At 39.8% G+C, this 14,060-nt stretch overlaps 1 protein-coding gene across 8 annotated transcripts in view; it reads right to left on the minus strand.

The window, feature by feature from the left end:
* The window catches only part of PLD5 (phospholipase D family member 5), a 415,385-nt gene that overhangs the window by 13,113 nt on the left and 388,212 nt on the right, over positions 1-14,060 (minus strand). For all 8 annotated transcript variants that reach the window (XM_051820761.2, XM_070055590.1, XM_070055589.1 and 5 more), the window contains 2 exons: positions 7,966-8,134; positions 3,347-3,461 (listed from right to left, as the gene is read on the minus strand). In XM_051820761.2, coding sequence (XP_051676721.1) covers positions 3,347-3,461; positions 7,966-8,134 — 284 coding nt within the window. The remainder of the gene's footprint in view (positions 1-3,346; positions 3,462-7,965; positions 8,135-14,060) is intronic.

Here is a 14,060-nt window from a genome sequence, read left to right on the forward strand (position 1 = left end):
GGTTTCTCCCCTGAGGCCACACAACCATTTATTTCTATAATTTTTATTGTCATTTAATGTATACTTATTTACTGAGTGCTTAAAGTCTACAGGTACAATGTTAGGGGTTTTGAATATGAAATAAAATGACTGTCCCTGCCTTCAAGGAGTCCAGGAAGGAAATAAAACATACATGATAGTGTAAGAGATGGATTTACACAATGCCATGAGGGAAGGAGAGAAGGAATTTCTCTCTGGTTCAAAATGTAAGGAAAGGAGCATTCTACTGAGTAATCAGAGATACATAGAAATTTGATAGGAAAATGGAGAGCCACACCCTCAAGGGGAGGGTTACTTCCTGAGGACACACAATGTGGCTGGGATATTGAAACATGAAGGGGAGGAGTGAGGGATGAAGTTGGAATATATGAGACTTTGAGAGTAGAGAAAGTATCATTTGTTAAGTTCCTGCTATGAGCAAACCACTGTAGTTTGCGTTTGTGTCATTATTTCATATGGTTGGTAGGATTTACCTCCACCTTACAGATTAGGATTAGGAGGTCAAAGAGGTGAACACTAATCATGGAGGACTCAGATCTCAGACTCTATGAAGTAAATACAATACTATAAACCAAGATGTATTCTCACTGAACAATTCTGAGCAAGGTCAAGACTGAAAAAGTTATTTTATAAAGTACCACCAGCCCAAGTCTGTTCTAAGCTCCAAGTTTTGTTCTCTTTCAATAAGAGCTGGTTCCATAAAGGGAACTGAAGACTTTCTAAGTGTGTACCCTCTTGGCATATTGGAAAATGATTCCTTTGTCTCTCGTTCTATTCTTAAATTTATTTCTCACAGTTTAAGAATACCAAGTTATTAAGTCAGATTTGTCAGCACACAGAATGATCTCCCCCTATCACCTTCCTCTGCTAATAAACATCACAATGGTGTTGTCAGCAGCTTCACGAAAGGCATACATTTGGATGGATTTTTTTTTGCTATAAATTAGTGAATCATCTACCAAATAACACATAATATTTTCAGGTCTCTACACACTGTTTTTTTCCTTCAATGCATTGGATAGAGCCAAGGTCCAGCATCTTGTGATGCTTTCACATGCAAACACAGTAATTTCTACACCAGTGTGATCCAGTTTTTCCATATTTCACTTCCCAATGGTTTGGGCAAACATCAAAATCACATATATGCTTCAAAAACTTTTAATTGGGATGCAGCATCAGCATCCCCTTTCCCCCCAAAATGCATGTTGAGGCCCTAGTTGCCAGAGCTGTAGTATGTTTCAAAGGAACATTCCAGTGAGTGTGCAAGACCTTGTTGGGAAGCTATATGAGACTGCTGAGTGTGTTCATTCCCTACCATAGCCTCACCTCCCATCAGCCAAGTTTGAGGCACTTGACTCAAATATATTCTGGAGAATTCAAAAAGTCAGAGAGATAACACTTTTTGCAGATCCTTCTGTAAGTGTTGTGAAAATTTAATGGAGCCGTAATTCCATGACATGTCCAGTGTAAATTTTCTTAATTTTGTATTCCCAGCAAGTGTATGAGTGACAACTTGGGATTTCCAGAACATGCTGATAATTATTTAAAATATCACTGAATTTTCTCTTAGTAGTCTGAATTTATGTAAATGGAATTATAGTTTAGGTGGTTGATGTTGTGGGATTTGTTTTGCTAAAATGTTATGTGAAACATATACTCAGTTAAAGAAGTATTATGTACGGAAGATGAAGGAAAGGAGCAAGCAATCTTTACAATGAAACTAGATAGGGACAGTGGTTAGGAGCCTTTCAGATATTTTGTTTAACCATTGTTTATTTATCTGTAAAAGGAAAATAATAGCAATAACTCTTTGATAGTGGTATGGGGGTTAAAGAGATTAAATAACTTCCTACCATCCTCCAGCTTTTAACTCTCAATGCTGGAATTCACAGATGGTTTAAAGTGTGAGTGTAATCTAACAAAAAGCTAGAACTGCGTCTTTAAACTCTTCTGTTTCTGAAACCTGATCCATCTCTGCATTTCTCAATAACTGAATCGAAAGCTTTCCCTTTTTATTAAATGATTGAGGGTTTTGACACTCAGTTTAATAAAAGCTGATTTCATTCGATTAACTCCGACCTGTTAAACATGAGAAAATCCAAATAATCACATTTTGAGATACTGAGACAAACAACAGTAAATAATATTCTCAGATTCCAGAGAAACTAGAATGCCATTTTAAAATCACTTCTGTACTCAATGTTAATGTGATACTATAGCCATTAAAGATGAGAAAAGATGGAACATCTTCACATTGGGCTGGCAGGTAGTAACTCTCCAAATGGCTAACAGCAGTGGCTAGGTTCCCTGTATTCTAGTGCTAGCCTCTTCCCCCTAATGTCCGCATGGCCTGATCATTTCATATCTGTGGCTTCAACTTTAAACTGCAGATAACAGAAGCTGCCCTCCCTATTGACAATGCTGCTAAAATAATAAAAAGATAAATCAAGTACTGTACAAAGTTAAAAGGGTAAAGTTCTTATTCACTGAATTCGAGATTGAGAAATTAAGAAATTCCATATATCAGCATTTCAGAAGCATATATTTTCTGCTTTTTAGGGTGCCATTTCATGTGTGCTACACAGTAACCATACTGCTAATTTTGGATGGCATGTGCCTTCTTTTTATAGATAATTTAAACTCTTCCTATGAGCTATGACAAGTTAAGGCGTTGCCCTGAATTCACAGACATCATGGAATATTGGAACAGATTTGATACAAAAGTAAATAATTCCACCAATACATAATGGTTTCTGCTTCTGGAGCTGTATTACCTATAGAGTGGTAGCTGGCAATCATCAGGTGTTATCTATGTTCCAGGTACTTTGCATATATTATCACATTTAAATTTCATCCAATGAAGTAGAAATTATAAATTCCATTATGCAGATGAGGAAACTGAAATTTTAGAGTGCTCAAGTAAATTGTCCCAAAGTAAGACATTCAGGAAACTGCAGGGGTGGGCTCATTGCCTGGGTAATGTTATGTTACTGAAGGTCTCCAATGCTTGCCTCCCAGGACTCATAAAAGACTGGCATGGTTCTGTGGGCAAGGGAGTGAGCACCATGCTGGTTCCAGCACCAGGACTTTGTGAATCACTGACCTCCTCACCTATAAATGAGGACAGTAGCCCAAAGAATTTCTACAAAACATTGCTGAGAATGCATCTCCTATGGTTTCCTAGAATGAGTTAGGTCATAGAGGAGATGATGTTTGGCTAAAGAGCTCCTTTCCCTACTCCTCCTGTTGACTGACCTCCAGGTCTTCCCATCAGCCAAGGGTCTCAAGGCTCTGCTTTGACACTTACCAATATAAGCTGCTCCATCTGTCACCATGTATTTGTTGCGATTTAATTTAGGAAAGGTGTGATTCTTTTGTTCCTTTGCAGCACAAGCATTTTCTCTTTCCAGATCAAAAAATTTCTGTAAGAAAAAAAAAAGCAGGTGAATAAAGCATGTTTCTGGTCTTGTTCAAGAGTACAAAAGAGTGTATTATCCAAATATCAACAATAGACCTCCTACTGGGTTATTAAAAACCATAATCTTGTTGCTTTGTATAAAGGAAGCTACTTTTTTGTTCTTAAATGTATATAGGAACAAAAGAGAAAATTAGCATGCTCAACTAAGTCTCTAATCAACAGTTTTAAGCTACAAAATGGACAAAAAATTCAGTCTTTCAACAAGATGAGAGTCAGAAGCTTGTTTAATTCTCATTGTCCTATTCATTAGGGTGCACTGGCATTTACTGCGTGCCTCAGGGTGCTTTCTGCCAAGCATGCCAGTGAACTGAACGGATATTTTTACATGTTGCATAGTTTATATCAATGAATAGCTAAATAAATTGGGGATTTGCAAAGATCGAAAGAGATTTTGCCACCAGAACAAATCTTTTCTATCTAAACACTTAAGGGTACAAGCTCTTTTAATAGAACACTCAGCAAAAACCACAACTTCTATTAATCCTAACTTCAACTTTATAACCTCCAAAGTAGCATTTCAGTTCACCCAAGGCTAGGGATGGGGGATTCAAGAGTTGGATTGCTGAGAGCAAGAGTGGTCAGGCTGCGCTTCTAAACCTGCTAAGTGCTTAGATGAAGCTTCCAAAGTGAAGCTCATGGGTCTCCAATTACTGATTTCATGGGAAGCAACCAGTCAGTGGTGGAGGTCTCAGGTCTCCTCCATGTTGGAAAATGTTGAGCATTTTCAGAACTGCCTGGCATCTTTCCAGAATGAGTTGTGGCATCATACGTGTTCAAAGGAACAAAAAGAAGATATAATTTATATTTTTAAAAGTACAAAGTGTTCCAATTTGATTTCAGAAAGTACTGAGAGTTGGTCTTTACCTTCTTTCCAGGTTAGAGGAGGGACAATAAACTAGATGATCAGTAAGGAAACTGCTTGTCCCTAAATTCTGAATTTTAGTAAAACTTTTGAGATCCATGGTGCACAGACCAAAATCTACTACTGAAGACCTATCTATTCCTCAGCCAGAGGACCATTCTTTGAAGGCCACATTACCATGCTTATGGGGGAATGCTAGTTGATCCACCTTTATATCCTTACTTCTTGCCTTCTGAAAAACTGCATTGGTTTGTGGGCTCTTTAAATTGACTTACCCAGTAAATGCTTTTAAAATAGAGTTAAAACTTCATGAGGTTACAGGGCTAGTGAGGGTGTCATCACTCAAAAACAGCAGTCACATTATTTGGACATTCTCCTGTAACACATGTCCACATATTTGACTGTTTCCTTTACAAAAAGGTACTCCCTTATAGGGATGGGTATTTAGCTTAGCTGTTAGGATTCTGTTTAGAATGTCCACATCCCATGTTGGAATGCCTGGTTCAAATCCGGGGTTTGAGTCTTGGCTGGTCTACTCCTGATTCCAGTTTCCTACTAACCCACATTTGGGAAGCAGCAGGTGATGGCTCAAGTAGCTGAGTTCCTAGATTGAGGTCCTGGTTCCCAACTTTGGCCTGGCTCAGTGCCTGCCATTATGGGCATTTGAGGAGTGAATGAGCAGATAGGAGCTCTCTGTCTGCCTCTCAAATAAATAGATAGTAAATTTTTGAAAGAGGATTATAGAACTAATGTGGACTGGAAAAATAATAAAGTATACACCCTATATTAAGTCAAGGATGAAGTCACAGCCTGAGGCTGTTATGAGAATTCATTTGTTGAAGGAAGTCAAAAATGGTCCCAAAGAGGAAAAGCTGTTTTATCTGCGAGGTTAAAATGATAGCAAAAATTAGATCTTATTTATTGAGATTTTAGATATATGTTATGGATGACAACAAACACATTTCAAATGTGATTTGCTAATTTATGAAAAAATTAAAACTTGGTCAACTGGGATAATCTTGTGAGTTGCAGCCTCATTCTAGGACCCCCTAATGGATGCAAACCCACATCAATGCCAGAGAAAGTGTGTCCACTCCTCTAAGGACCAAGCTTCCCTGCCTGGTTCCCAAGCCATCTGCTTGTTCAGAGCCCAAGGCTCCTGAAGACTGGCCATATGCAATATTCCAACACCCACTTATCTTGGAAGAGCTCAACACCTATCTGTGTTCTAGATATTGGGACCGTAGCTTTCTTTTCCACCTTGCCTCTCCTAAAAAGAGATGGCCTGTGTTTTACAAAATGGGTAGCAGTGAGCTAACAATGCTTGATTTATTCAAAGAACATGACTCAAAGAGCTGAAGTTGATGAAGTACTATAGAGCTTAAAACAATGTATTCTGCTTTCCTTGCACTCTCTTGCAAATCTCCAATGAAGCCCTTTACATTTCATACTCTGGAGAGTTGTCAACTGTAGGGGCCTTAGTAGCAGGAGTACTGTGGTGTCAGGAAGCAGCGGGGGGGGGGGGGCAGTAGTAGGAACCCATTGACAGGATCTAAGGGAAACTGAGAAAGGAGATGGAGCAAGTACACCAGATTCAGTGCCCAAGGCCCAGACACTCTCCTCTTTACTGTCTCTAGACCTTGCAAGTCTGTTAGCAGTGCTCCTCTGACCTTACACATACTGACTTCTGGAGTGCATGACTTCACTGGGCTACACACTGGCAGAAAATGGCTAACTAGGCCTGGGACTCAGGCCTTGGTCTGGTATTTGCTCCCTGCTTCACTGGCTCATAGAATCTTTCTTCCCACTCTGCCTTTGGTTAGCTCCCTTTAACTTCATTTATTCATGCATTCACTCATTCAATTTGTTTCACACATTTCATGACAAACATCATGCTAGGCAGTGAGAATATGATAGTGAACTAGACACCTGGTTCCTTGTCTCATTTGAGTTTCCATGGAGCTTAGTAAACACTGTAATTATCTGAAAAACATGTTGTCCTTGAGCTGAAATAATCCTAGGCATTCTCTTGTCCACAGAAAGATACTGAAAACCCAGGATCAGTTCTCCTGTATCTCTGCCTGGCTTTCTGAGGCTGTACCAACTTCTCCTTTGATCCCCCAAATCTGCTGCAAATCAAAGCTGGGGCCTGGATCCAATAAATAAGCTAAGGGAAGGATTGGTTGATTTTTCAAGCAGAAATAAGAGACTAGATAGATCAGATGTTCACTATTCCAAAGAGCTGGGAAACTTGATTGTGCCTGGACAACTTTGAAAAATTCTTTTTGTAACCAAGGCTGATTAAGACTCAGTCCTGTAGCAAATCACAAATAATTGGTGTCATTATGCTTGGTATAATCTTCCCATTCAGGTCTGAGGGTACCACTGAGGTACCATGGGGGAGAGAGGAAGAGAGGGAGGGAGAATATGAATGAATATGGGTGAGAAAAGTTTGGGAATGACAAAGTATCTTCAAATAGTTTGTGGAAAATGTGTTGTGAAAAAACTGTGCATGATACCCCCCCCACTAAGATAAACTTTTAATTCCATTTTTCTATGAATGTTTTGAAGTACTCCATGTGTACATCAGAAACACTTGGACATGGCTATTACAACATGGAAATAGCTATAGGCAAGTAGATCAGAAGCCTACTAAGTTTCTCAGACAATTTTGTTGCAAAGATACTGTGAACTAGGATCAACTCCTTTAACTGTTCATGGCTTACCACTAGGGGACCCCCAATCTTTCCTTCTTTGAATGGCAGTGTTTTTTTGTTTTGTTTTGTTTTTGTTTTTGACAGAGTGGACAGTGAGAGAGAGAGACAGAGAGGAAGGTCTTCCTTTGCTGTTGGTTCACCCTCCAATGGCCGCCGCAGCCAGCACACTGCGCTGATCCGATGGCAGGAGCCAGGTGCTTCTCCTGGTCTCCCATGGGGTGCAGGACCCAAGCACTTGGGCCATCCTCCACTGCACTCCCTGGCCACAGCAGAGAGCTGGCCTGGAAGAGGGGCAACCGGGACAGAATCTGGCGCCCCGACCGGGACTAGAACCCTGTGTGCCAGCGCCGCAAGGCGGAGGATTAGCCTAGTGAGCCGCGGTGCCGGCCTGAATGGCAGTTTTAATTGTGTTCCCTGTTGTTTGAAAATGAGGTCCCCTTAACCAAGGTAGTGATATTTTGTGGGCATTGAGAGTTCCCTGCGTGGAAAGAACATAGAAATGCCACAAGAAGCAGAGCCCCATCACCTAGAGGGCTTACACATTTCTCAGGGCTCATTTCTTGAATGATAGCACAGAGAATTAGGAAAGACTGAGACTCAAAGGATTAATGGTTCTGAGTCCAGTGCAGAGGAGCAGAGGAAAGTCAAAGATGATCTACAGAGTTAACACATTTCCAGCAATACCAGGTCTCCTTTTCTGTATATGATTGTTGAAAAATTAAACTACCTTTTGAAGTATTTTTCATTCCCAAAGATTATTATCCTAGCTTGTACTAGAAGTTTACATGTCTGTGTATGCTTACAGTTTTCGTAGACATGCAAGGAGTATGAACTCTTTTATTCAATAGTACTTACAACATAATACTTACAACTTTCAAACTGCAGTTGGCTATTTCAGTGCAAATAGCTTTAAGAGAGGAAATAAAGTTAAATGTGAGGGGATCAGTTTTCTTCCAGAAGCTTATAAGGAGTCGAACTTTAACGCTTCGTAAAACTAATGCTTCTCTTATTTTTCCATCCAAGTCGGGCCAGTATGTCCTGAAGAAATAATATCCATGTAGATAAAAATAAAGAAAATATTTTATCTTTAGGAAAGAGATTCACAAGATGACAGATAACATTTTGTTACTCTGATCATTATTTTATTCTGTAATAGACAAGGGGATTTCAAAAGTTCATGCTACAAAAATTTTTTGGGTACAAAAATCTTGACATTTATGCAGTTTTTTTTACAATATGAATTTTCCATGAACTTTTAGAAGACCCCTTAAATAAGTAAACTTGCAAGGAAGGTTGAAAAACCATGTGTCTCTTGAGTTAGACATCAGAGATAATGCTTTACTGGCACTTGCCACAGCCTAAAATGAGATCTTCCATCACTAGAGTCTTGCATTGTGTGGGCTCCGTCTGTGTGGACAGACGGGCGACTACCATGAGTCACTCTCATCACATCTCCAACCTTACTCAGGAATCACTCCATATGAATCATCTTTCCAAAGGAACTCAGGACCCTTTCTCCTTCAGTCTCCAATGCCACTTAAGCCTCTCATCTTTAGTAACTGCCTCCCTCCCCAGCCCCTGCAATGAACTTGGTTCTGGTTATCTGAGCTTTTTCAGACTGTTCTCGGTGTTGTCTGTCCTGATCATGCCTCACATGACTCCACTGTCTCCCGCCTTTCCCACTGGACACTTGGAGTCCTCCGCCAGGCACACAGCTTCTCCTGTGGGCTCAGCCTCCTCCCAGAATCCTTAGCACTCTGCAGTAATCATAGCCTAAGGCCACAATTCTTTTTTTTTTTTTTTTTTTTAAACTTTTATTTAATGAATATAAATTTCCAAAGTACGACTTATGGATTACAATGGCTTTCCCCCCATACCGTCCCTCCCACCCACAACCCTCCCCTTTCCCACTCCCCTTCCCCTTCCATTCACATCAAGATTCATTTTCGATTATCTTAATATACAGAAGATCAGCTTAGTATACATTAAGTATGGATTTCAACAGTTTGCTCCCACACAGAAACATAAAGTGAAAAATAATAGATGATTTTTTAAAATGATGATGAAATCAGAGCAGACCTATTGTCATGTTTAATCCCAGTGAGAGTCAAGTTGGGAATTGATAATTTCTTTCTTTCTTTTTTTTTTTTTTTTTTTTTACAGAGGATCAGGTTAGTATGCATTAAGTAAGGATTTCAACAGTTTGCACCCCCATAGAAACACAAAGTGAAATATATTGTTTGAGTACTCCTTATAGCATTAAATCTCAATGTACAGCACATTAAGGATAGAGATCCTACATGAGGAGTAAGTGCACAGTGACTCCTGTTGTTGACTTTACCAATTGACACTCCTGTCTATGGCATCAGTAATCTCCCTATGCTCCAGTCATGAGTTTCCAAGGCTATGGAAGCCCTCTGAGTTCTCTGACTCTTATCTTGTTTAGACAAGGTCATAGTCAAAGTGGAGGTTCTCTCCTCCCTTCAGAGAAAGGTACCTCCTTCTTTGATGGCCTGTTCTTTCCACTGGGATCTCACTCGCAGAGATCTTTTGCCAGAGTGTCTTGGCTTTCCATGCCTGAAATACTCTCATGAACTTTTCAGCCAGCTCCGAATGCCTTTAGGGCTGATTCTGAGGCCAGAGTGCTATTTAGGACATCTGCCATTCTATGAGTCTGCTGAGATTCTCACTTCCCATGTTGGATCACTCTCCCCTTTATTTACTCCATCAGTTAGCGTTAGCAGGTACTAGACTTGTCTATGTGCTCCCTTTGACTCCCAGTCCCTTCACCATGACCAACTGTGAACTGAAACTGATCACCTGGAACAGTGAGATGGCATTGGTACATGCCACCTCGATGGGATTGAATTGGAATCCCCTGGTATGCTTCCAACTCCACCACTTGGGGCAAGTCAGCCTGAGCATGTCCCAAATTATACATCTCTTCCCTCTCCCATTCCCACCACCATGTTCAACAGGCATCACATTTCAGTTAATTTTCAACACTTAAGAATAACTGTGCATCAATTACAGATCTAAACCAGTCATATTAAGTAGAACAGACAAAAAAAACTACTAAGAGGGATAATGTATTTAGTTGTTCATTAACAGTCAGGGCTATGCTGATCAAGCCACCATTTCCCATAGTGTCCACCTCACTCCAACAGGTTTCCCTCTTGGTGTTCAGTCAGTCGTCACCGATCAGGGAGAACATATGGAATTTGTCCCTTTGGGACTGGCTTATTTCACTCAGCATGATGTGTTCCAGATTCCTCCATTTTGTTGCAAATGACTGGATTTCGTTGTTTCTTACTGCGGTATAGTATTCTAAAGAGTACATATCCCATAATTTCTTTATCCAGTCTATCGTTGATGGGCATTTAGGTTGGTTCCAGGTCTTAGCTATTGTGAATTGAGCTGCAATAAACATTAGGGTGCAGACTGCTTTTTTGTTTGCCAATTTAAATTCCTTTGGGTAAATTCCAAGGAGTGGGATGGCTGGGTCGAACGGTAGGGTTATCTTCAGGTTTCTGAGGAATCTCCAGACTGACTTCCATAGTGGCTTGACCAGTTTGCATTCCCACCAACAGTGGGTTAGTGTCCCTTTTTCCCCACATCCTCGCCAGCATCTGTTGTTGGTAGATTTCTGCATGTGAGCCATTCTAACCGGGGTGAGGTGAAACCTCATTGTGGTTTTGATTTGCATTTCCCTGATTGCTAATGACCTTGAACATTTTTTCATGTGCCTGTTGGCCATTTGGATTTGCTCTTTTGAAAAATGTCTATTGAGGTCCTTGGCCCATCTCTTAAGTGGGTTGTTGGTTTTGTTTTTGTGGAGTTTCTTGATCTCTTTGTAGATTCTGGTTATTAACCCTTTGTCTGTTGCATAGTTTGCAAATATTTTTTCCCATTCTGTCGGTTGTCTTTTCACTCTCCTGACTGTTTCTTTTGCAGTACAGAAACTTCTCAATTTGATGCAATCCCAATAGTTGATTTTGGCTTTGACTGCCTGTGCCTCCCGGGTCTTTTCCAGAAATTCTTTGCCTGTGCCAATATCTTGAAGGGTTTCTCCAATGTTCTCTAGTAACTTGATGGTGTCAGGTCGTAGATTTAGGTCTTTAATCCATGTGGAGTGGATTTTTGTGTAAGGTGTAAGGTAGGGGTCTTGCTTCATGATTCTGCATGTGGAAATCCAATTTTCCCAGCACCATTTATTGAATAGACTGTCCTTGCTCCAGGAATTAGTTTTAGATCCTTGATCAAATATAAGTTGGCTGTAGATGTTTGGGTTGATTTCTGGTATTTCAATTCTGTTCCATTGGTCTATCCATCTGTTTCTGTACCAGTACCATGCTGTTTTAATTACAACTGCCCTGTAGTATGTCCTGAAATCTGGTATTGTGATGCCTCCGGCTTTGTTTTTGTTGTACAAGATTGCTTTAGCTATTCGAGGTCTCTTGTGCCTCCATATAAATTTCAGCACCATTTTTTCCAGATCTGAGAAGAAGGTCTTCGGTATCTTGATTGGTATTGCATTGAATCTGTAAATTGCTTTTGGGAGAATGGACATTTTGATGATGTTGATTCTTCCAATCCATGAGCATGGAAGATTTTTCCATTTCTTGGTATCCTCTTCTATTTCTTTCTTTAAGGTTTTGTAATTTTCATCGTAGAGATCTTTAACATCCTTGGTTAAGTTTATTCCAAGGTATTTGATTGTTTTTGTAGCTATTGTGAATGGGATTGATCTTAGAAGTTCTTCCTCAGCCATGGCATTGTCTGTGTATACAAAGGCTGTTGATTTTTGTGCATTGATTTTATACCCTGCTACTTTGCCAAACTCTTCTATGAGTTCCAATAGTCTCTTAGTAGAGTTCTTTGGGTCCCCTAAATACAGAATCATGTCATCTGCAAAGAGGGATAGTTTGAGCTCTTCCTTCCCAATTTGTATCCCTTTAATTTCTTTTTCTTGCCTAATAGCTCTGGCTAGAACCTCCAGAACTATATTGAATAGCAGTGGTGAGAGTGGGCATCCCTGTCTGGTTCCAGATCTCAGTGGAAATGCTTCCAACTTTTCCCCATTCAATAGGATGTTGGCTGTGGGTTTTTCATAGATTGCTTTGATTGTATTGAGGAATGTTCCTTCCAAACCCAGTTTGCTTAGAGTTTTCATCATGAACGGGTGTTGTATTTTATCAAATGCTTTCTCGGCATCTATTGAGATAATCATATGGTTTTTCTTCTGCAGTCTATTAATGTGGTGTATCACATTGATTGTCTTGCGCACATTAAACCATCCCTGCATACCAGGGATGAATCCCACTTGGTCTGGGTGGATGATCTTTCTGATGTGTTGTTGCATTCTATTGGCGAGAATTTTATTGAGGATTTTTGCATCTATGTTCATCAGGGATATTGGTCTGTAATTCTCTTTCAGTGCTGTATCTTTTTCTGGCTTAGGAATTAAGGTGATGCTGGCTTCATAGAAAGAATTTGGGATGACTCCCTCTTCTTCGATTGTTCTGAATAGTTTGAGAAGAATTGGAGTTAGTTCTTCTTTAAACGTCTGGTAGAATTCAGCAGTGAATCCATCTGGTCCTGGGCTTTTCTTTGTTGGGAGGGCCTTTATTACTGTTTCAATTTCTGTCTCAGTTATGGGTCTGTTTAGGTTTTCGATGTCTTCCTGGTTCAATTTAGGCAGGTTGCATGTGTCCAGGAATCTATCCATTTCTGATAGGTTTCCCTGTTTGCTGGCATACAAGTCCTTGTAGTAATTTCTGATGATTCTTTTTATTTCTGTGGTGTCTGTTGTTACATTTCCTTTTTCATCTCTGATTTTATTGATTTGGGTCTTTTCTCTTCTTTTTTTAGTTAGTTGGGCCAATGGGGTGTCAATTTTGTTTATTTTTTCAAAAAACCAGCTCTTCGTTTGGCTGATTTTTTGTAATGTTTTTCTTGATTCAATCCTGTTGATTTCTTCTCTGATTTTAATTATTTCTCTTCTCCTACTAGATTTGGGTCTGATTTGCTGTAGGTTTTCTAGATCCTTGAGGTGAATGGAAAGCTCATCTATTTGGTGTCTTTCCAATTTCTTGATGTAGGCACCTATTGATATAAACTTTCCTCTTAACACTGCTTTTGCTGTGTCCCATAAGTTTTGGTATGTTGTGCTGTTATCCTCATTTACTTCCAGAAAGTTTTTGATTTCTCTTTTGATTTCTTCTATGACCCATTGTTGATTCAGGAGCATGTTGTTCAATCTCCATGTGTTTGTGTATGCTCTAGGGATTCCTGAGTTGGTAATTTCCAACTTCATTCCTTTATGGTCTGAGAAGCTGCATGGTATGATTCTAATTCTTTTGAATTTGCTGAGACTCGCTTTATGGCCTAGTATGTGGTCAATCCTAGAGAAGCTTCCATGTACTGCTGAGAAGAATGTAAAATCTTTAGCTGTAGGATTGAGAGTTCTGTATATATCTGTTAGATCCATTTGGGCTATAGTGTCGTTTAAATCTACTGTATCCTTGTTGATCTTCTGACCGGATGATCTGTCTATTTCTGAGAGTGGAGTATTGAAGTCCCCCAGTACTACTGTATTGGGGTCTAAGTCTCCCTTTAAGTCCGTTAATAAATCTTTTAGATAAACTGGTGCCCTGTAGTTAGGTGCATATACATTGATAATTGTTATATCTTCCTGTTGAATTGATCCCTTAATCATGATATAGTGTCCCTCTTTGTCTCTCTTAACAGTTTTTGTGGTAAAGTTTATGTTGTCCGATATTAAGATGGCTACGCCCGCTCTTTTTTCATTTCTGTTGGCATGGTATATCTTTTTCCAGCCTTTCACTTTCAGTCTGTATGGATCTTTGTTGGAAAGATGTGTTTCTTGTAAGCAGCAAATAGATGGGTTTTGTTCCTTAACCCAATCAGCCAATCTGTGTCTTTTAACTGGACAGTTCAGGCC

The sequence above is a fragment of the Oryctolagus cuniculus genome, chromosome 13, assembly GCF_964237555.1.
Source record: "Oryctolagus cuniculus chromosome 13, mOryCun1.1, whole genome shotgun sequence".
Lineage (NCBI taxonomy): Eukaryota > Metazoa > Chordata > Mammalia > Lagomorpha > Leporidae > Oryctolagus > Oryctolagus cuniculus.